We start from the raw sequence: 24,818 nt of genomic DNA, 5'->3' as shown, positions 1-24,818 counted from the left end.
TTTTTCTTTTTTGAGACAGAGTCTCACTCTGTCACCCAGGCTGGAGTGTGCAGTGGCGTGATCTCAGCTGACTGCAACCTCTGCCTGCCGGGTTCAAGCAATCCTCCCACCTCAGCCTCCCGAGTAGCTGGGATTACAGGCATGCACAACCACACTTGGCTAATTTTGTATTTTTAGTGGAGATGGGGTTTCATCATGTTGGCCAAGCTGGTCTCGAACTCCTGACCTCAAGTGATCTGCCTGCCTCGACCTCTCAAAATGCTGGGATTAGAGGCATGAGCCTCCGCGCCTGGCACGATAGTTTTATTCTGATTGCTTATGTATTTTTCAACTAAATAAGGAGAGTGTGAGGATGGGGTATAAGGTATGGGAGATTTGAAAAGATAGAGAGAGATGGGAGAATAATTTGACTAAGGAAATATGGGGACAATGCCAAGATCTGTGGTCACCAATGAAACCACGACTGCTCAGCACAGTGGTGTATTTTTCTGTGCTTGGTATAGGCCAAGAGTAGGTGAAGAGTTGGTCTTAACTGGAAGTTGAGTAAATAGGAAAAAGGGGTAGAGGGGTAAGCAGACATGTGCAAGTCTGGATGTGGAATCTAAGATGGGTGCATGAGCAGTGACGATGTGAGAGGAGATATGGTGAGAAGTGGTACTGTCCATGGACTGGAGCTCCTGGTGAGATTAAAGAATTGATGGTGTCTGCGTCATTGCCCTCAATAAGTTACGACCAATCTTGCTACTGCTAGCCATCTCCTCGTGATTTTTGGCTCAGGTATATTCCTCTTAAAATAGTTGAATAGACACTAAAATAGAAAATGGTCAAAAGTAATGCTTGTTCTAGGGCTGTTGAATCCATTCATCATTTAATAGGTGCAATCTAATTAGGTTGCAAAGATACTCAAAGCTTCATAGTGAAACAATGGAAACCGTGTCTTAAATCTATCCTAAATCTTTCCTACTACTCCAGTTGAATCAGTCCTACAAATACTGGAATGGGCATTTGTGTTTGTTTTTAACCCTACAAAGGAAATATTCTAAATGCTTTGTCTTCTAAAAGATCTTATCTTGGGGAGAGAGTATATGGTGCCTGTCTCAAGTTGCTGAGAGAAGCTAAGACCTCCTGTTTATGCAGGAGACCCACAGGTCTCTGGCAAGCAGAATTGCTATCGGGAAGACAGCTTGTGCCTGGACACTGGCCAGTATGGATTGATGTCCTTTGCATGCAACAATCACAGGCCTGTCTGCAACACTTACGGGTATGTCGACAGTGGGCTATGAGGTTGAAAGAAATACAGAATTTCTGGGAATGGGCATAGAGGTTTAGTGGTGTCAAAACAAAGCAGAAGAGTGGCAAACCTTGGCCTTTTGTTCTTTTAAAATTTTCCAGCTTAACAAAGCTGTAGTACATAGCCCATGGTCTTGATCCTCATAATAGAAGAAGGATGAAGTGGGCAGGAAAGGCTTTCGAGCCCTCATTGAGCAAGGCTGACTCAGGATGAGAGTGGTGGGAAGACTTGGCTGAGGTTCCACATGCTGCATTATAGAGCAGCTTGCTGATGTGCAAGAGTCCCCAGGAGACGCTGGCAGCAGAGGGTCTCCAAGCGTGTCCAGGGCCATCTGCGTCTGAGCCCCCTCAGGGCACTAGCTAAACAGGCAGATTCCTACCCACTCCAGGGCAGGGGAATTAGAAGCTTTGGGGCCTGAGAATCTGCATGTTTAAAACATCTCTCCTGGTAATTCTTCTGAACTCTGAAGTTTGAGAGCAGCCAGGTCACCAAAATGGCATTGCTGTGGCTTGGAGAAATGAGAAGACCAGTGATGGACATTTCCACTCTGAGATCCTTGTTCTCCAAAGGAAAAATTCCCCATGGAGGCAAAGAGGGCAAAAGAGATGGGTGCCTGGGATGTGTGTTTGAAGGAAGGGGGTGGAGAAAGGTCTTCAGGGAGATTGAGAGGCCTGGGTAAGTAATAGTGATCAGGGGCTAAGAACTTAAACAAGGGAATCTGATTTATGAGCAGCCTCCATGGGGTCTCATCCACCAGCAAAGTCAAACTTGTTTTACTGGTTCCAGCCATGGAGTCCTGTCCCTGACAGTGGCCAAAGGGCTTCTATCTGAGGTTGTGGGTGTCCTTCCGGATGCACTTTGTAAAGGCAGTGCACTGGCGATGCTGAGGGCACTCAGTGGGCTTGGAGTCAGGTGGACTCCACTTAGTGGCTGCAGAGCTGTAAGCAGGTTCCCCATCCTCCCAGGACTTTGGTTTCCTTATCTGCATTAGAGGGTAGAGAAGGCATCACAGAAGTGAGGTCTTTTGGACTGGACTTGGAGGATGAATAGAAGTTCCCAGGACAGGCAAAAGGTGGAAGTAGTAGTTTGTTATTCTTGTATTCATATCTGCATGGACACATTCACTCCTTTGATGAGAGTTTTTTTGGTGGAAAGGAGAGGAGGGAAGTCAGTGTGGAGAGAGTGAAGACTGAGTGGGTGTCCCAGAAAGGGAATGAATTTAGAGAAGTGCATCTCAAAATACCCTGTGCATGCGAATCACCTGGGGATCTTGTTAAAACTGCAGTCCCTAGGTCAGATCCGGGGTGAGCATTTCTAACCAGCTCCCGGGGGATGCTCATGCAAGTGGTCCGTGGGCCCACTTTTGTGTAGCCAGGGTGTAGACAACCTGTTTGACAGGTTTGGCCATGAATGGGAGTTGAGAGATAGCAAGAGATCTTTGTGTGTAAAAGTGCAAGTCAAAAAGAACAGTGGTTTTTTTGGGGGGTGGGGGGTGTAGGAGCATTGAGGGGGTGGGATGCGGCAAATACTTTTCTGTGGTATGGTGGGGTTGGGGTCCATGGTGGGAAAAGGAGAGGAATCTTAAAAAGGCAGCTGTGTCCAGACAGCAAAGAGGCTTGCAATGCTAAGAAGCTTATTTCATGCTGCAGGCAATGAAAGACGGAGGAATTACTTAAGGAAGAATGGGTTGATGCCTTCTAGCTGGTGGAGTAGAAAAAATATTCACCATCATTAAAAAATCCCTTCTTACCAGCCTGGGCATCATAGGGAGACCCCATCTTTATATAAAATTTAAAAATTAGCCAGGCATGGTGGCGCGTGCCTGTAGTCCCAGCTACTGGGGGAGGCAGATGGCGGGGCGTGGATGCTGAGGAGGGAGGATTGCTTGAGCTAAGGAGGTGGTGGGTGTAGTGAACCAAGATTGCATCAGTGCACTCTAGTCTAGCCTGGGTGACAGAGTGAGACCCTGTCTCTGAAAAAATTAAAAAAAAATTTCTTCTTAGCATCTCTACTTTCTTTGAAGACAGAAGTATGTGACTGTAGCAATACTGTGAGTCCAACCACAAAACATGGCCACCATTTGGTTTGGGTCTTAGCTGTTATGATAGAGTTTCTACCGCATGGAAAGGAAAACAGAAGTTATATATCTGACCAGTGACCTGTTTAAGATGTGAGTCCTTAATTCTCATATGAAACTTTTAACCTATTCAGCTTAATAGCACCTAGCTCAGGGGTAGCAAGTCGGTTTCTTCTTGTATGCAAACTCTAGACCGGTGACAGCCACTTGGAGTGCTGTGCTGAAAAGGATCATAAGGTCTTATCCATGCAGATTGGAAGACAATATTGAATTGATTAGTAATGTCTGCCATGGGTATGGGAAAGAATGGTGGTATATGTGCCACATATTTAGCTATCCCTGAAAGGAGGTCAGATTTCTGGTGATGTATTCCTAATTCTCTCACACCTAATGCTCAGGTGAACCAGAGCCATTTTAGAGATGGTTGGTGGTTTCATTTCTCTGACTATGGAATGGAGTTTGTCACTGCTTATCCAGAAGGGCCTCGTGAATCTTTGAACACTTGTGAGGCTCTTGTCTACCCTTACAAAATACCAGGAAAGGCCCTCCTGCTGCACTACTTTAATATTGATGGGTGTTTTTGTACTGAATAGACCAAATAGACTATATGTCTTAGGGCATCATTTCTATTAAACCTGAAGACAGATGCTGGTAACTGGAAATAGCCATTGATTTGCTTTCTCTTATACTATTCCAACTCTCTAATTTCTCCAGAGGAAAAAAAGAAAGCCCATGTAAAAATCATCCCCTCTAGCTTTCTAAGTAAGCAGTGAGATCAATTCTCATTCAGGAATTTTTTGGATAAATATTTGTTTGATTGTCAGGAAAAGTGGATTAATTTTAGATGAAAATTTGGCTGATGGAAACAGATCTATCAGTTGGGTTTAGTGATCACAGATACAGGAGGAGTGCAGACCCGGTGCTGCCTGGATGTTGGGGCTTGGAAGCAAATGCATGCAGAGGTAATACGACGCCAGATGGTGCCGGGTTTTGATGTACTCCCATGGAGCTCCAAGGATGTTTCTTCCGTATGCAGTGTTGGCTCAGTGCGATTGCTGTTTCTTCTTTTTGAGGGTGTTGAAGGACATCAGGTGTCTCCAGGGCTCAAGACACCTGGGTGAGAGACTTCAGGGAAAGCTGGTTGTCACCATCATCATCCTCATTTTCCATTCTCCTGCCACTGCAATTTGGAAAGTGAATTCATGACTTGGGGAAATTGGGAGGTGGAGAATGAAAGGGGGAAAAGGATTAAAAGGAGCCAGTGAGCCTTCGTTGGGGTCTCCAGTAGGGGTGGGGTTGTGGGCGTCTCAATTGTAGTATAGTCTTGTGATGACAAAAAGGGGATCCTTCCTGTGTGCTCTTTTGTTCCTTTCTTAGACAAGGTAAGTGGGGAACACTTCTGTCCTTTCTTGACTGACAGCGTAATGGAGGTGTGGCATGAAATTGGCTTTGGATGCCAGCCGTCTTTTGTGCTCCTCTCAGAGGCTTCACAGGGAAAGCTGGTGATGGGCGGTCACTCAGGGGAGCCCTAGGGAGGACCTGGACACCCAGCTGCAAGTGCGAATAGCTGGCCTGGCAAGTCTGAGTGGGACTGTGAGGTGGCAGGGGGCATGACCCCTCCTTACTCCAGCCAGGGGCTGAGGAGCTTCTCTCAGGAGCTGAAGCCCAGTAACACCACCATAGGCTGCTGACCTACTTCCTGCAGCCTCCAGGCCCCTTTGTGTGGGCTGGACTGGCTCACTCCTGAGCAATTCTTCCCCAGGGTTTTCCAGGATTAGTCACTGCCAGATGGTGAGGACTCAGTGCCCTGCCTCATGTAAGCAAGTCTGGCTTCTTGAGGGATTTCGCTAGAGGCATGGAGCATTGAGGCCCAAAGGGGCCTGAGGGGACAGCTAGTTCACCCTTATGTGGTGCAAATGGAGGAAACTGAGGCATGGAGAGTCAGTGACATAGTTTATCATGCCTTGGCAAGCTTCTTATGCATGCAAGGAGAAAACGTTGCTATATTTAGCAGCTTAAACAAGGAGCTGAAATGCCATTGGGTTGCCGCTTTTGGGTTGGCCATCCTAGGACATGGTGTAGTGAGAGACCAAGGGATTAGAATGTGAAGACATGGATGTTCCACTAGCCCTGGCTCCACTACTTACTTGCTGGCTGCCTGAGCCATTCTGAGGCTCAACTTCTTCATTTGTAAATCAGGAATGTTCCTATCTGTTCTGCCCACCTCACAGGATCCCCATGGGGAATCAAAACAAAATCAGTGAATAGAAAGGTGCTTCCTTGGAAAAGTTATAAGGATCATTAAAGTATCCAAACATGGCTTTCTTTAGGCCAAAATACTGGCTGCAGATTCTTCCTCTGCTCATATCAGTTTGGCTTACTTCTAGGAAGCCTCTGACTTTCTAACACTGGGGTTGTGTTCTGGGGAACCTAAAGGGGAGGCTTGTTGAAGGTGAGAGAGGCTCAGGCAGGTGGAAGGAAGGCAGAGCACGGTGAGAGTGAGACAGGGGCATGGAGGGCAAGGCCTGAGAGGAAGATGGCAGGCTCTTTGGTGCAGTGAGTCTCCTCGGGCCACGCTGTGGAAACAAGTTGGACCCAGGAAACCGAAGGCGGATGCACTCACCTTGCTGTAAATGCTGAGGGGGTCACACCCATTCACATTGCCACTGAAATTATCTTTGTTCCCACTATTAGCTCTTTTAAAGGAGATTCATTGAAAAAAAATAATAACAGCATGGAAGAGATAAATGATCTAAAATCCCAAACCCTGCTCCTCTCCTTCATTGTCCAGCCCAGTGCTGGGCCTCACTGTGGCTGGGAGCACAATGCAGACACTGCCTAAGCAGGAGTTCTGTCAAATGTCTGGTGTTCAGCCAGACCCCTTACTGTTCCTCCTTTGCCATTGTATTAGTTAGCTATTGCTGTGTAACAAATTATCCCCCAACTTGGCAGCTTAAAACTGCAAACATTTATTATCTTATAGCTTCTGAGGATTGGGAACCTGGGAATGCCTTGGGTGGGTGGTGTGTCACATGGTGTCCCATGAGGCTGCAGTCCAGATGTTGGCCAAGGCTGCAGGCATCTCAAGGCTCCATCAGGGCTGAAGGAGTCACTTCCAAGCTCACTCTCATGTTGCCATTAGGCCTCAGGTCCTCATGAGCTGCTGCTCTGAGAGCCTCAGTTCTTTGCTGGCTGAATAGAGGCTTCCCTCAGCTCCTTGCCATGTGGGCCTTTCCATGAGGCAGCTCACAACACAATAGATGGCTTCCTCCAGAGTGAGTGATCGGAGACAGACAGAGACATAGAGACAGAGTGCACAATCACGACAGAAACCACAGTGCCTTTTATAACTTAGTCTCCAAAACTGCATATTGTCACTCCTCTTTACTGTTTGTTAAAAGCAAGTCATTAAACCCAGTCTACATTCAAGAGGAAGGGAATAGCCTCCACCTCTTGAAAAGAGGAGGACCAAGGAATTTGTGGGCATTTTTACAAAGCACTGCAGCCACCAACATTGCTGCCTGCCACCATTTCTGTCCTCACCTCACCATTCCGTCTGACTCCCAGTGCTGCTCCTCCTACCTTTGTCCCCAACTTCCCTCCTGGAGAATTTTCATGACTGCCACTTGACCAGACTCTGGGGCTGTGGGAGAAGCCTCCATCAGGACCTGCCCCAGCCTCGTGGGCAAGGCTCAGTCACCTAGGACTGAAGATTTTCAATCCAAGGTCAGAAAGAAAGGCATGGCTTCCAGTGGGATTTGATTCATCTCTGGGGGAAGGACAGAAACTGAGGCTGGCAGGGCCTAGCTTTGGCCCCAGAATCTACATCAGAAAATGATTCCTGCTATGAATGAATGGAGTTAGATAAAGACAACCTTCCTGAGATCATTGTGCATGGTGCTTCCAAGCTTGAGAGTGCTGGACAAAGCCTGAGGCAGAAGAAGCATGTTGTGAGGCCATCTGTGTATGAGTTCTTCTCTCTGTGCTGCTGAAGCCATCAGTGATTTGGAGAGGCGTGAGGGCCCATTGCTACTAGTGACTGTGTTAGTTCTCATCATCAATGGCTTACCCAGGGCAACACGTTCTCTTTGTTTCTTATCTTATTTCATCTGTCACTTGATGGTGGTGCCACCCTTCCTCTTCCTTGGATGTTATGAAGTGCCTCTCTCCAGATCCTTCTCCCTTTCTGACCACATTGTCTCCAGCATTCTCAATGGACTCTCTTCTTGGTGCTCTTTAATGCTTTCAATTCCAATGGTTACTCTTCCCTCTACCCCTAACTAGGTCCTTTTTATTTTGTGCTCTGTGGTCTCTTCCTGAATGTCTCACCAATTTCCAAGGCTTCATCTATCACCCAAACCTGATGATTTCTAAATTTATATCTCTAGCCTGGTCTTGTCTCCTGAATGTAGACCCACATTTTCACACTGATTCCTGGGCATCTTCATCTGCACAATTAATGGAATGTGCCCAGTTTGAATCCATTGTTATACTCTGCAAGTCGCATCTCTGCTAACAGTTTTATCATCTACTCTGTGGCCCAACCTAGGAATCTTGATGCCATTTTTTACTTCTCCCTCTTCCTCACACACATATTCAAGCAGGTATCACGTCCTATTGACCAATTCTACCTCTCAAATGTTTCCTACTTTCATCCCCACTATTATTAGATCTGTCCTGGACTAATGCCCCTCATTACAGTGTAAGCTCCAGAAGGGTAGGATTTTGTCTGTTTTGCATTGCTCAGCATCTATCACAGCACCTGGCACATTGCAAGTGCTCAATACAAACTCATTGAATAGATGGATTTAGTGACTGGTCCCCCTTCCCCAGCCATCTCCAACACATCTGCCTTCTGCCCTATCACCAGACTCATCTCTCTAAAGCATGGGTACAAGCACATGAGTTTCTTGCTTAAAAACCTCCAAGGAGTCCCCACTGTTTACAGAATTAAATTCAGATCCTTATGCTACCTAAGAGGCTCTTCATAATCTTTCCTCATACCTTTCTAGCATTATCTCCTGCAATTCCTCTTTTCCCTGCTCTCCTTGAGCTACTCTGCTTTGTCTGAGTGAACCATGCACCTTATATTTCCTGCTGTTCTCTTTCCCTGTAATACTGTTTTCCTTCTTCTTCTTCTTTTTTTTTTTTTTACTTAGAAAACTCCTATTTATCCTTTAAGGCCCAGCTTGAAAGCTGCCTCCTCTTGGTGGCTTTCCCTGAGCCTCTCCAGCATTATTTATTGCTTCCTCATCTGTAAGAACTTCATTCATTCTCCTGTTATGGCACTTATCACATTGTATTATAGTCATTTAAAAGAGTTTCTCTTTCTATATATAATAGTTATCTGTGTAAGAAATTACTCCAAAACTCAACAGCTTAAAACAACAAACACTTATTATCTCATTGTTTCTGTGGGTCAGGAATCTATGTGTGTTTTATCTGGGTGCCTCTGGTCCAAGGCCTCCCTTGGGTTGCAGTCAAGTTGTCAGCTGGGGCTGTGGTCTCATCTGAAGGCTCACTTGGGAGATAATTCAATTCCAAGCCCACACATGTGGGTTCTGGCAGGATTCAGTTCCTCTTGGGCTGCTGCACTGAGGCCTTCCTTCATATGTTGCCACATGGACTGGTCTGTAGGGCATCTCACAATATAGCAGCTGACTTCCCTTAGAGCAAGTAAGTGAGAAGGCATAAGAGAGGATGCAGAAGATGAAAGTCGCAGTCTTTTTATAACTTAATATTACAAGTGACGTCTCATCACTTCTGCCATATTCTACTATTTTGAGGTGAGTCATTTAGTGCAGCCCACACTCAAGGGGGGAGAATGACACAAGAGTATGGTGTCCTTCATTGATGGCCATGCCAGAGACTGCCTAGCACACCTACCAAACTGAGCTCCTCAAGGCAGGAGTCATGCCTCATTCCTCTTTGAAACTTCAGCACCTTGTACAGTTCCTGGCAATGAACAGGTGCTCAGTGAATTTTGCCAAATTAAGTGGAATTATTTTTCTATAAGAATCTGATCACAATTGGGTAGATTGCAAAGTCCACAAGAACACTCAAAATTAGACTAAAATGATTTAAAAATGGCACAGTGGCTAACGCCTGTAATCCCAGCACTTTGGGAGGCCGAGGCAGGCAGATCACGAGGTTAGGAGATCGAGACCATCCTGGCTAACATGGTGAAACCCCGTCTCTACTAAAAAATACAAAAAATTAGCCGGGCGTGGTGGCGGGCACCTGTAGTCCCAGCTACTCAGGAGGCTGAGGCAGGAGAATGGCATCAACCCAGGAGGCGGAGCTTGCAGTGAGCCAAGATCGCACCACTGCACTCTAGCCTGGGTGACAGAGCGAGACTCTGTCTCAAAAAAAAAAAAAAAAGTAAAACAAAGTGTCTAAGTGTCATGAGTACACTGTCAGTCCTCTACTTCTAGGTACTTCTATGATTGCTTCCCAGGCTCACGTAGAAAAGGATAGGAAAGCAGGAAAGTATATTTTTTCCTTTTGACTTAGCACAACTCTGTGGAATATTTTTTGGAAGAAAAAATTAGAATGCTACTTCAAAAGTCCTCAGGCAACTCAAGAACTTAGACCACTCATGAACTCATCTTCTAATTCATGGATGATCAGCAGTTGGAGGATCATGGGCAATCAAGTGTTGGCTAATCACTGCTGTTTTCCACCAGCTATCCATCAATTACAGACATTATGAAATTCTCCTGGATGTACTCAGGACAGTAGGAAGTACAGGGATTACAGGGTCTCCAATCTAAGCAATGGTTTCTTTTTCAGGCTCATTTTCCTAAAGAAAACACAGAGCCTTTAGCCAGGTCCCATGGTTGGATGCTCCTGAGGTCCAGAGAGGGCTGGAATGCACAGCAAATGTCAGGGCTTTGCATCTAAAATTGATGTTGGGCTCTGGACGATGATTCAGCCTGGCCTTCACACACTGTTGTGGGGCAAGAATCACTTTGGGCAGCTGGTTGCCTGCAATCTACAATTCCAGAGAAGCATTTAAAAGGAAAGTCATCCAGAGTTGCTCATACTGATGACCCTCTTCTCTTAGTCACTTCTTGCCTGGCAATATCTGCAGCTGTCACACAGCAGCTCAACCTAGCTCATCCCAGATCTAATATTCCTCATCGATGGAACCTTACCCAAGGTCTCTGTCTACCTTCAGTTTATGACAGGTCATCTGTATAGGCCCAACTTATTGCATGGTGGTGGGTGGTATGGTTGATGAAAAGTCCTTTAGATTTCTAGATTTCTTTTGCTTTCTGTCTTGGCCATCTTTTGTTGTGTTGACATTGGACTTGGACTGGGCTGGTCAATATGGGAAAGTTGACATGAATTCTAGAAGGACTTACTGGCTATTTTAATTTCTTTCTTAGTTTTTTTTCTTTTTTAACTTTGAGTTTTAGCTGGCAAACTTTAGAAAGCTTGTTTATCCCACCAAACAGATGGGCAATTGGGGATCAGTAGTATCTTTAAAAATACCATTTTTGGGTGGCATAGACAAAGCCACAGCTTCATGGATAGCAGATTCCAATGCTTTAACTTAATATATTGAAAAACTAATGCCAGAGAAGTCAAGTGACTTGTCCAAAGGACTCAGGTGCTGTAATATACCTCAAAGTGTGGCAGTTGTAACTTGAGGGCAGGGGTTTGGATTTTCTCACTGCTGTATCCCCAGTACCTAGAAGAGTGCCTGCCATATTTATATATTCAACAGATACTGTCAAAGGAATGAATAAATGAATAAATTATTTTTGATCCTCAGCTGCAGTGACTAATTAGGGGCTTTGGGGTTGTTACTGTGACTCTCAACATATTCCTAGTGCTGTGCATTGGCCCCAAGTTGAGTCGAGTAAGTTGTATAAATCCAGGTCAAGGCTTCCCTATCCCATTATTTCACTTTAAGAAGACCAACCATGATGTATGCCCTCAGGCTTATAGACAGGTGTAGATCCATTTCCTGGGGACTCCACCTTGGACCACACTTGACCACAAAAACTTGGGGAATTTCTAGGACCATTTGAGAATGGTGCCATGAGCCCTTGGCTGTTTAGCCCATTAAAAGTGCCCGTAATACTCTTGCATGAATGTGCTTTGTATGGTTATTTATAAGAATGACTGGTGCAATAGCCCCTGGGGCTTGCAACCCATGTGTTTCCTGGGTGCCACAGACCTTGACAGCTGGAGGAGAGGATAAACAAACCTCTAAGAGGAGTGGAGCTGGACGCACAGGAAGGTGTTTTGCCCAAGAAAGGGCAGCCACAGCTCACACTATCATTTATTTTTAATGCATTTTTGTTTGTTTGGTATTTGTCCTTTCCATTCTCTTTCTCTTCTTTGTCCTCTTTGAAGTGCAGTAAAAATGGTGAGAGAAAAAGGGAGCCATTCAGATGCCTCTGGAGTGCCATTGTGATCATCGATTTGCAGGTGTCTTCAGCATTAGAAGTAACATCTGGGGGCAGATAGAGGTGAACCTGCAGACCTTTGCAGAAAGTTTACAAAGCAGAGCTTGAGAAATAATTATGTGAAGCAGCAGTGCCCAGTTATCATACTTGCCATAGTATATACATAAAGGAGTTGAACTCTTGATTGCTCAGAATTGGTCCATCCCTTTCCCCTTTACAGATTCAATATAATGACTGAGCCTCCTTCCCTCCACCTGCCAAGCTGGGTCTCAAAGTGGAGGAGCATGAAGAGACGGGGAGGGAATGGGGCAGAGAGAGAGATAGAAGAGGGAGATAAGAGAAAGAGAGAAGAGAGGAGACAGAGAATGAAAATGAATGGATCTGATTAAATGAGATGGCTTCCCAAAGAGAACTAGTAATAATTTTTCTTCTCAAATTACCCTGTAGCATGATGATTCAGATATGACTATACTTTGCATAAATGCTTTAGCTAAAACTTCATATATACATTTGCAATTTGTAAATACCAGGAATTTTATATGTGTATGAGGGTATAGAGAACTATTCGAAATTTGAGCCAAATTATTTTCTAATGGATGCCCATGGAGACTTGTTTTTGGTGCTATTTTGGGTTGAAATTGATTCTATGTATTTTATATAATACAATTTCTGTAAACCAAGCATCAGAATAAGGAGCACAATTTGAGTTTTGCATTTACTTGCCTGAGAACCATGGATATTTAAGTTCTCTTTGCCTGAGAAATTAGCTTTTAAGAGATCAACATTGATAAATAAGGTAATAAAGTATAATTAGATGTTTATAATTTCACAATGAATAAATAATAGACCATGCTGATTCCAAAGTTATTTGTATTTATTTTACTTATGTTTTCAACGTATACCTAGGAAGATAATTTTTTTTCCTGGAGCCCTAATTCAATCAGTGATGTGGCTTAGCTTAGTCCAAATTAAATACCGGCGATAATAAAATAAAAACTCTTTTAATAAGGATCGTAATGTAAGAGACACATGTCATAGCAGTTTGTGTATTTCTTTTGCCCAGGATTTGTTGCAAATGAACTGTGTTTCTCTCAATGTACTGAATATCTATAGAGGAGGTTGACTAGTAAGTGACTTAGGTTAGCTTTTAAGTTGCAATCATAATGTGAGCTTAATCCACAAGGTATATTTAGATATTTTCTCCCCTAAAAGGCTGGAAATACCCTGGTGTTGGGGCAGTTGTACATTAGCATGCATAGAAATTGGCAGCTATGAATATGAAACTAACACTAGTTTTGCCTGGATATTTATCTGTGTGCCTTCTCACTCAAATACCACAAAATCCCATTTGCTGTCCCTTGAACATTTTCAGCATCTGTGCACATGTTTCTATAAAGACATGAGATGTGTCCTTCCAGTGCCAAGGCTGCTGTCACTGCTCTCAGATGCCTGCCTTTCCTTTTTTACTGAGCTCAGTAGGCTGTAGTGTCAGAAACACCGGGTACTCCCAGCCTCATGGATTATCATCTGTCTGAGAAGTTTCCCATAACCCATTGGTTTCCCTTTGCCTCCATCTGCTGAAATAGCACCCTGAAGCCAAATGCTGATCTCCCAAAAGCCCACTCCAGCAGTTAGATCTCCCATACATAGTGGCCATGGGTGACACACCCAGTGTCAACCTCTAGGGAGGATTGAGGTCAGTTCTGGAAGGGTTAGGGCTGAATTAGGAATGGCTCTTCACACCAAGTTCACCACTGACCCAGCTAAACAAGCTAGCAGGAGATTTACTGAATGCTCCTGATAGAATACATTTAGAGGAACACCCGGGAAGGACTTGGTTTTTAATGATCCGGCTGGGCTGAATCATGCACACCGCACCATTTTCTAAATTCATTTTGGTAATTGGAATCTTATAAATGTCTGTTGAATCATGGCACCCAGGGGGTCCTGGGAAGGGTTGTCTTCCCTCCACTATAGTGGGCTATTTAAATAGCAATACGGGTATTTCTTGCTCTAAAGAAAACTGGGGCTATGAGAAATCTAGATTTCTAAGCAAGTATTAGGTCGGTGCAAAAGTAATTGCAGTACTTGCCATTATTTTTAATGGCAACAACTGCAATTACTTTTCACCAGCCTAATACCATAGAGAATGAGGGTTAACTTTACAAAAGAGATCAAGATAGGGATCCTCAAATATGAAGTGACCATAAGTATTATAAATTACCTTACAGCTATGTGCCTCTTTTTTTCTTTCACCTTTGAATTGGAAAGACTGTATTTGTTATTCTCTTATTTTCAAGGCGTTTAGGAATTAGTTCTGGGCAAAAGTAAGATCAGTGAACCTTAGAAACGAGCTGCTATTACTTTCCTTAGACACTTCCTTTTGTCTAACAGTGTGTATTATTGAAGTAATTTTTGTGGCAGGTAAGAAGTCTCATTCTTGCAGTTTTATCTGGCAAATGATTTCTGCAGTTTTTGGAGAAAGGCATAGGAGCAAATCTGTTATGGTGGTCCAGACAGGAGGATTCGGTTCTGGGCACAGTTTTTGCACCTGCTGATGACTTAACTTTTTGTGTCTCACCCTCCCTGGCTGAAAAGTTACAATAGTATTTCCCTCCCCTACTTTCCTCTTGCGCTTGAGTGATGTCCTGAGTGTGGAGGAGAAGGAGTTCCTGCAGCCACTGCTAAGGCCCATCTTAGTCCTGCATTTTAGCGGGGGCTTGAGGCTGTGTGAGCTTAGCTCCCTTCCTTTGGGTTTGAAGATCTTTGGGAGGCTGATGACTTTCTCAAGATGGGAACACAGAGAAAGCCATGAGATTGTTTCAGAAACTTCCAACAGGCATTTCCAAAACCCACTTGCTACCATCCATTGTCCAAAGCTATCCCACAAAATGTCTTCATAGCTCAGCACAGGAGTCTTAGAGAACTTAGACATAGAGCTGGCTCTCGATAAATATTGGTGGAGTGTTGCTAAATGCATGCAGCACACGCCACCCCTGGCCCCTCCTCACAGAGACAGCTCAGATGCACAGTTGGCTGCTGAGTTCTGTCATGCTCTGGAATGTGCTGACTTTCCTTCCTCGGGAAGATGGCATGACTGAAGGGTGTTATTATTAGTAGGGTAGCTTTTACCCTGATCTGTCAACATTCCCTCACTTGGGGTCTTTATTGAGCAAGGACAAACTAGAGAACCCGTGGCAGTAAACACAGTTGACCACCTTCTCCTTCTTGAAACCTCTTCTTTTGCTTACTGTGACCCCATACTCACCTGATTTGCTTCTTACCTCTTGCCATGCTTCTCTCTTTCCTTTGCTGGTTCTTTCTTTTGATCTTGGAGGACTTGAGCTCCTCCAAGCTCAGTCCTAGTCCTAGACCCTTTTCTCTATTCTCCTCTCTTCTCTCCTCTTCCTTTCTTTCCCTAGATACTTCCTCATTCCCTTTTCCCTAGATAATTTCATTAATTCTCATGGTTTCACTTATCACCTATTTAGCAAAAACTTCTGAATTTTGACCCATACATTCAACTATCCACTCAACATTTCCACCAGAAGTCTCAATTTCAGCATGCTCAGCACAGAAGGAATCCTCTTCCTCTATGTGGTCCCTGCAATCCTTCTACAGTTTTTCTCATCTAAGTTTCACTGTAATCTACAATCTACCTAGTTTCTTGGGTCAGAAACTTGGGAATATTTCTCATCATTTTCCCATATTCCCAACATTCAAACAATAGTCAAGTCCTGTCAAGTATTTCTTTAACATTTCTCAAATTTCCACCTTAGTTGAATCATTCTTGTATCTCTCCTGGTAGCCGCATTAGCCTCCTAACTAGTTTCCTGGCAACAATTCTTACATTCCTGTACCCTCCCACCCCTCAATAATTCTTTCCTTAGAGTACAGCCCCTTCATCCTTCCTTCCTCCCTTCCCCTCCCCTTCTTTTGTCCTTCCCCCTCCCCTCTCCCTTTCCCCTCCCCTTCCCCTCCCCTCCCCTCGCCTCCCCTTCTTCTCTCCTTCCCATCCCCTTCCCCTCTTCTCCCCTTCCCCTCCCTCCATCCTTCCCTCCTTCCCTTCTTTCCCTTCCTTCCCTTCCTTCCCTTCTGTCCCTTTCATACCTTCCCTTCTCCTTCCCTTCTCCTTCCTTCCTTCTTTCCTTCCCTCCCTCCTTCTCTCCTTCCCTCCCTTTCTCCTGCCTTCTTTCCTTCCTTCCTTCCTTCCCTCCTTCCTCTCTCTCTCCTTTTTTTACCTGTCTTCCACCTTTCTTTCTTTTTGATGATTTAATTTTTTGTTTTCCTTATTTAAAAATATTTTTTCAAATATTTATTTTGACATAATTATAGCTTCATAGGAAGTTACAAAATATATTACAAAAAGGTCCTTGACCTCTTCACTCAGTTTTCTCCAAGGGCAACATCTTATGTAATTATAGCACAATATTAAAACCAGGCAACTGATATTAATGCAATCATAGACTTTATTCAGATGTGACTGGTTTTACATATACACATACATATGTGTGTGTGTATGTATAGTTCTATGCAATCTTATCACATATGTAACCACTACCACAATCAAGATACAGAACCACTTCATCCCAATAGCCCTCATGCTAAATAATGCTCCTTTAAAAACAAAATGTGATCCACTTACTGCCTTGCTTAACAGCTTTTAATGACTTAAAAAACAGATTCTTATATAAGGGCTGCAAATACCTGTAATCTGCCTCCAGCTACCTCTGCAGCCACCTCTTACTCATTTCCTTTTGCTCACCAAGCCGCTCTGCTTACTGGCCTTTCTCTTCCTTGTAATTTGCTAAGCTGCTTCACTGCTCAAAGCCTCCACCCATGCTGTTCCCCTTACTTGGAATCCTCCTCTTCCCATCTAGCTAACTTCTCATCTGACACATATCAGCTTAAAGATCTTTCTCAGGGAAGGTTTCCTTGACATCTCAGTCTAGGTTAGGTTCTTCTATTGTTTGTTTTTATGGCCAATTATGCTTTTCCTTCATGGCACTAATTATACAATTGTAGTTGGTAGATACATGTGTAGCTGATTAATCTGCGGCCTCTTTGGCTAGGCTGGAAGGGCTCGAGGTGTCTTGCTCATTCCTACTGTGTCTTTTCTGTCTAGTGCAATGGTTGGCCTTGTAGGTGCTCAATAAGTACTTGGTAAGTTAATGAATAGTTATCCTAAGCTGGCTGGGTGTGGCTGGGGTGTGGCACAGAACTGGCCAAAGTCAACTTGTCTATATGAGCATCAGCTCCATGACCTCATGTTCATGCTGTCAATGGTGCCCAGTCAGAGAAACTGGGCATCTGTGGTCATACCACATGGAGTCCCATACAGATATTTTCTGCCCTGTACCCATCCCAGTGTTCTCTCTGAGAGACTGGAATAGGGAGTAACCTTGGCTAGTGTTCTTCTTAGACCAATTTTTGAGATGCTTTCAAGAATATCAGCTGGCTGTTCATGCAGGCTTTTAATGTAAGGCTTCTTTCTCTTTGGGGCCACTGTCATGGTATCACCTTGAGAGGGTTATTAGTTCAGAGCTGTGGGAGTCTCTAAGTTGGATGGTACCTGAGAAGTCCTTGAAAAGCTTTTAGATCAGGCCTCTCCTTGCTGCTTCTGCCTGTATTCACTGAGTGTCCCTTCCCCACCACCAACAAGTCATTTCCACACCCCTCGCCTGCTCTGAGATAACTCAGCATGGTTTCTATTTGTGGAGCTCAAAATGTGAAGGATCCTTATGTTGGCTGAATAGACAGTATTTCATCCAAATGGTCATGATGTGAACAGCTCTCTGAAGATTTGAAAGGGAGGAAATGGGGGCTCCTGCTAAGATGTGGCTTTGCCAAGGGGTGGTAGCGCCATGGGGGATCCTGTCTGTGGAGGATACTAGGTTGGCGGTGCTAACCATGATTGGTGTTCCCTGTCTCTAGCATCCTTCTTTAAAGCATATAATCCTTCAAATGAAAGAGGCAACGCAAGGCACCATATAATGGGTTTGGCAGAATTGGAAGCTCTGGAGAACGGTGAGTGCTCGGCACTGGGCAAAGCTGTCAATATTTTTTGTGACAGAGTCAGTAATTGGCTTTACCCTGGGTGCTCCGGGCAGATTCTGATCTGTTTCACAGTACTGGGAGACCTGAGAATGTCATCCAAGTTTTCCTTCCATGCCACATAGAAGGCCAAGGGTCTTTGCATTCTACAGTTCATGGCCGTCCTCTCCCTGCAAGCATCTCTCTTTCAGGTGACCTAGGTCTGAGGACAGAGTCCAGTTCCGCAGGCCAAGTCTTGGGCATGGCTCATGGGGGCTGTGCTTGAAGGTCACAGCTTAATGTCCCTTCTCTCATCTTGTGATTGGGTTGGCTCCCATGAAACTTGGGATGGAGAAAAGAGTTAGAACCGGTGACCAGTCCTTTTAGGATAGACCTGGCCATTTGCTCTGATGCTCCATTTCTTTGCCATCCCTGCCAGGCCACTTCCTTCTGTAGTCCCTGGTACTGTTCAGGATATGGACTTTTGCTAATCTCATGAGAGTGGGAATGGATACTTTAGGTAACAGTGCAATGCCTCATCCTACCTCTGAGCACTGACCCTGGAAACCTCATACAATCCTTCTGATAGCCTCCCTTGCACCCTAAGGCAGTGTGAATAACTGCTTGGATCAGAAAGCCCAGCTCCAAATAGTTCTTACCTGTTGTGCTGCCATAGCTGATGCTGGGGCTTGGAGGGTCCTGCTGGTGTCTCTCATAGTGCTGCCCCACGCTGCGTGCTCTGCAGTTTCCTCTCTCGTTCTCTCTGATCATTGTTTTCCGTCTTCATCAACTGGTTACACCTACTGGGGAATATGGTCTTAGTGCAAGCAGAATTGGATATGCTTATATCTCTGTTTTGCCCTTGATCTGAATAACGGGGTGGTGAAGAATGTGGGTAGGGCCCTGTCTGGGTTCCCATTTTTTTCCCTACGTCATGCTACCCTGCCATGCCTGCACACTGGGCATCAATGTGTTTCCAGTTAGTGGTGTTGAGGGGTGGCAGTTCAGACTTTGGCCCTAATGCTGTTGCTTCTGGCTTCCTCCAGGTCACCCAACCTGCCTGCAGTTTACCCTGAACATGACCGAGGCTGTCAAGACCTACAAGTGGCAGTGCATAGAGTGCAAATCCTGTATCCTCTGTGGGACCTCAGAGAATGATGTGAGTTTGGGGCTTTCCCTGTGGGATGGAGAAATCCACAGAGCTGGGGTCCTTTGAGGGGTGAAGAGCAAGGAAGGACTCTTGTCACTAAGCCCCTGTGGCCTGTTACCCTGGCACTTGGGAGCAACCTGGCCATTAGCCCTTGAGGGCTCAGAGACTGACAGTGGTGAACACTGCTTATGGCAGGGATGTATTTGTTTCCACCACATTCCACAGTATATGATCTCATTTGGTCTAAATGTTAAATATAATTGCAAAATTTTCAAGAACATTTTTTATTATGGGCAATTTCAAACATATACAAAGGCAGAGAGAATAATAGAATTGATGTAAACCATCACCAGCTTCAACAAAGATCAGTACATGTCCAACCTTGTTTCATAAATACCATGACCTCCCTCTCCATAGTCTCGATCATAATATCATTTTTACCTGTAACTACTTCATATGTATCTCAAAAGGATAAGGACTTACTTTTATACCTAAATAACCAAAATATTAACATAGCTAAAAAATCAATAATTCCTTAGCACAATCAAACATCCAGTCAACAGTTCTATTTCCTCAGTCGTCTCACAAATGTTTCTGTTACAGCCTGTTTATTTGAATTGGGATTCAAATAAGGCCCATACATTGCAATTAGTTGATATGTCTTTGAAGTTTATTTAAATATCTGTAGGTGCATATAAACATATATATAGCTTCTTTAAATAACACATAGACTTTTCCCTCCATCTTATTCTCTTTCTTCTTCCCTTAAATTCTTTGTTGAAGAAATCAAATCATTTGTTCAAGTTCTCCTGACTGTATTTGACTGAGCATATCTCTGTGCTGTCTGACATTTTCCTCTTTCTCTTGAATTTCTTGTCAATTGTTAGGGCTAGAGGCTTGATTCAGATTGTCTCTCTGTCTCTCTTTCTGTGTCTGTCTTTATCTCTCTCTGTCCTCTCACCAACTCTGTCTCCGTCTCTCTCTCTCTCTCTCTTTTGGCAAGACTACTTCATAGATGGTGGAGTATACTTTCGTCAGGACGTATAATGCCTGATGTTTCTCTTTTTGTAAAGGTAGCATCTATTGATGACCTTTAACTGGATTGACTATTCTGTTAGGGGTTGCAAAATGGTGATATTCTTATTGGATAATTTCTTTTTTGTTTATTGCTGGAGTAATTCCAGGAAGAGAAACTTGCCCGATCTTTCATTTGCCTTCAGGTGTAGATCATATAGAAATGGCAGGAAAAAAATGCTTGATTCTTGCCCTTTGTCAGTTTTAAAAAAACAGTGTGGTTAAAATATCTATTTATGATAAAAACATTAAAAATAGTAATTGTGGGATATCTTCTTAACATGATAAAGTATTTGTACCTTAGAACTAAAGCCAGTATCTTATTTAATGAGGAAAACACTAGGCACAATTCCACTAAGATTAGGAACCAGGGGAGGATGCTCACTATCTCTATAACTATGATTTGACACTATTCTAGAGACATTACCTAATGCAATTAGACAGGAGAATTTAATTAGAGATGTAAGAATGGATAACAAAGTAATAAAACTCTATTTTTATATTATATGATAGTATATCTGGAAAACCTTAGAAAATCAATGATAAGCTAACTCAAACATAAAAGGTAACAGATTATAAAACTAACACACATAATTAACAACCTTCTCATATACAAACAATAACCAGTTAGAGAACATAATTCCATTTATAATAGCAACAAAGAAGAAATACTTAGGGATATATTTAACAACAAATGTGCAAAACCTATATAAACAAAACTTTTAAACACTTTTGAAAAGACACAAAGAACAAATGGAAAGGCATCCTATGATCTTGGATAGAATGACTTGACATTATAAAGGTGTCAGTTCTTCCTGAGTTAATTTATAAATTTATCTCAGGTCCAATAAAAATATCAACAAACTTTTTTTATGGAGTTAGACAAATCGATACTTAAGTTCATATGAAGAAACAAACATGCAAAAATAGGCAAGAAAATACTGATAAACAAACTGTGATGGAAACTAGCCCTACCAGATATTAAAACATACTGTAAAGCCTCTATAGATAAAACAGTGTGGCACTGATGCATGAGGAGATAAATAGACCAGTTGAGATAGAATAGAAAGCCCATAAATAGATCCAACTACATATGGAAATACAGTATAGGGTAAGGGTCACATCTAAAATTACTGGGTCAGAGACAGACTTTTAAATGAATGGTGCTGGGACAATGAGGTAGCCATTTGAGAAAAGACAAAATTAGATTTATATCTTACACCATACATAAACATAATCACCAAATACATTGGGGATCTAAATGTACAAGGTAAAACCACGCTAGTACTAGAAGAAAGCACAAGTAAGTTCCTCTTTAATCTAAATACAGGAAAAGGTTTTCAAACTGTGACTCAAAATCCAGAAGCAATTAAATAAAATGTTGGTACATTTGACTACATAAACATTTTGCATAGTCAAAAACATGATAAAGTCAAAAGGAAACTGACAAACTGGGAGGAAATTTTGGCAGCATGTACCACAGTTTAAGGGCTAATTCCCTATATAAAAAGAAGTGTTAAAAATTGAGGACAAAGGACCAGAAACCTGATAGGAAATGAGAAAAATACATGAAAGACAATCCACAGAAGATATAAAAATGACCCTTAAAGATGCAAAAAAAAAAAAATTCAAATGCACTCACAAAGAAACTCAAAGCTGAGATATCATTTCTTACCTATCAGATGGGCAAAAGTTGAAAAGTAAGACAATATATTCTGTTGATGAAGCTATGGGAAAAATGGTGTCTTTATACACTGTTGGTGGGAATACAAATTAGCACAACCCCGTGGAGGGAAATTTGACAATACCTAACAGAGCTAATATGCACTTAACTTTTGACTAAGCATTCTCACCTATAGGAATCTACCTTGAAGATGTACCCGCAACATGATGGAATGCATAAGGTTATTTGTGGTAGCATTGTTCATTACTACAGAATATTGGAAACAACCTAAATATCCATATATGGAAGAGTAGTTGTTGAATAAACAATGGCACAGCCATACAGTGGAGTACTATATAGCTGTAAAAAAGAATAAGGCAGATGTCTATGAATTGATTTGGAGTGATTTCCAGAATATATTGTTAAGTAAAAAAGCAAAGTAAAATAGAATATCTATAGTATGCTGACCTTATTGTAAGAAAAAAGAGACATAAGAAAACCTACATGCATTTGCTCACTTGTGTAAAAGAAATATAGGAAGAATAAACAGGATGCTAATGAGACTGGTTACCTACACTGGTATGGGAGAATGGGGTAGAGAAAAATGGGAAAATGAAAATGGGATAGTAGGGATAAGGGAGGAACAACACTTCTTTGAGAATAGTTTCTTGTATAGCTTTGACTCTTACAACCATCAAAAGGTTTCACATACCTCCCAAATAGATAAATACTTAAAATCAACCAAGATGTAGGGAAAAACTAAAATGGAATAAAAACAGTAACAAATAAACAGTATAACATAAATAGATAAGGTAACTATACCGAAGAGTGAGGAAGAAAAAAATAACCTAAGTAACTTTGGAAAACAGTATTTTGACTGTGTGTTGTAAAGTTAAGGACACAAATAACTGTACCACAAATACTGTACTCTAGTTAATTTATTTTCATAGGTATATGAATTAGTAATTCTGAAACTACGTATGCTAGATTTGAACTAATGACTGTGTATTGTGACTAATGAGAGTCTAGTTTCTCAAAGTCAGAAAAAGAATAACCAAATAAAGGGGGGAAGGCTAGATTGAAGGCATTGGTTTGGAATAGTGGGTATCACTATGAATTCATGATTTTACACACAATGTATTATATATAGTTTATACATATTTATATCTAGCCATATGTGTACACACATATTAATAGACAGAAATAAGTAGAGATGTATGCATGTGTACCTACAAATACATTTATTTCCTAGCTGTGTTGGCTGGGAGGGCCTAGAAGCAATGACAACACAGAAGCAATGAAGACACATGGCATCAAGGAATTGGTTTCTAAACACCATTCTCTCATAAAAAGAACCATGGATCCTTAGAGAAATGGCTGATTCCAGGGCTGGGATGCAAAGTGTGCCAGAAAAGCCTGGAGTATTATGTGGTGTCAGAAAATAAGGAAGTGTTCAAAAAATGAAAGGATATTTTCATGTGTCTAGAGGACACAGGAAGCAACTTGAAGGAACCCCTAATGCCCAAATGTAGGAAAACTTGAGCAAAAAAATAATGATATCATTAGGTTATAACCTAAAGAAAAAATAAATATCTATACTATATAAAAATTGAATAAATAAGTAAACAGAGGAGAAGGTAAGCTCTTCCTTAGAGCAGAATTCCAATGAATAAATGTAGAGGGAAAGGGGAAATAATCATTGGGCACAATTCACAGTTATGGTTATAAGGACGAACTGTCAATTGATGCTAAAATTAGTGGGCAAAAGTATGATGAGAAATAGGATATTTACATAATCTCAAATATCCTATTTCTCTTGTTGAGGAGATAATCTCCAAGTATTCCCCAACAATATTACTTATTAGTATATTACAAAGGGAAAAAACAGTAACTTTACAGTGAAAAAAAACGGCAGACATTACCTTAACTATATAATCACAGATAACATTACAAGTAATAAGACATACTGGCCTCAATTTCCCCCCATATGATGCACCGAGAAGGGCACAACATTACTTTAGTGGTATTCTTGCTCAAAAATGTATGCATATATGGATCTTATCATGAGAAAAGATCCAACTGAAATTGAGTGACATTTACAAAATCGCTGGCTTGGATTTTTTGAAAGTGTCAAGCTCATGAAAGACAAAGAAACTGAGGAACTGTCACAGATTGAAGGATATTAAGAAAACACAACAATTAAATGCAATGAGGGATCTTGGATTGGATCCCTGGTAAAGAGACGTAGGTTGGGGGCCGGGCATGGTGGCTCATGCCTGCAATCCCAGCACTTTTGGAGGCTGAGGTGGGCGGATTAGCTGAGGTCAGGAGCTCGAGAACAGCCTGGCCAACATGGTGAAGCCCCGTCTCTACTAAAAATACAAAAATTAGCCAGGCGTGGTGGCACACGCCTGTAATCCCAGTTACTCAGGACGCTGAGGCAGGAGAATTGCTTGAGCCCGGGAGAAGGAGGCTGCAGTGAGCCGAGATGGTGCCACTGCACTCCAGCTTGGGCAACAGAGTGAGACTCTGTCTCAGAAAAAAAAAAAAAAAAAGACATAGTTGGGAAAACTGGAGAAATTAAAATAAAGTCTGTAGATTAGTTAATAGTATTACACCAATGGTAATTTTCTGATTTTCGTAATTCTGCTATAGTAATATAAGATGTTAATATTAGGGCACAGTGAGTACAATTCTCTGCATAATTTCTGTACTTTTCTCTAAGTTTAAAATTATTTCAAGTAAATAAATAAAAATATAGTGTGATGTTTCTTTAGCATCTTCTGAAGGTGACTAAGGTTTTAAAAAATATGTTTATGAACTTAAGATTTTAAACATATTTTATTTGTTGTAATCCATTATAGGTAAAATTGTCCCATCTTTGACCAGTGGTAACATATTCAGGTTGGATCCTGAGTCCTTTTGACATAATACTAATAGTATTTGATAGCTTCCTTACTTTGTAATATGTAAATATATTTATACATTTTATGCTCCAGACCTGGAATCACCTATTTCTCCCAGGACTCCTAATTCCTTTTAGTGGGCAATGGTCTTTAGAGAACATAATATGGGTGTTAGAGGTGCTAATTTTGCTGTTAGTCATTGTT

At 42.3% G+C, this 24,818-nt stretch overlaps 1 protein-coding gene across 3 annotated transcripts in view; it reads left to right on the top strand.

Moving 5' to 3' along the window:
- Positions 1-24,818, top strand: part of DPF3 (double PHD fingers 3) — a 279,174-nt gene that overhangs the window by 245,534 nt on the left and 8,822 nt on the right. For all 3 annotated transcript variants that reach the window (XM_054530783.2, XM_054530781.2, XM_054530787.2), the window contains one exon: positions 18,868-18,980. In XM_054530783.2, coding sequence (XP_054386758.2) covers positions 18,868-18,980 — 113 coding nt within the window. The remainder of the gene's footprint in view (positions 1-18,867; positions 18,981-24,818) is intronic.

Source organism: Pongo abelii, chromosome 15, assembly GCF_028885655.2.
Source record: "Pongo abelii isolate AG06213 chromosome 15, NHGRI_mPonAbe1-v2.0_pri, whole genome shotgun sequence".
NCBI lineage: Eukaryota > Metazoa > Chordata > Mammalia > Primates > Hominidae > Pongo > Pongo abelii.
The sequence above is the reverse complement of the archived record's forward strand: the minus strand, read 5'-3'. Positions and strand labels throughout refer to the sequence as shown.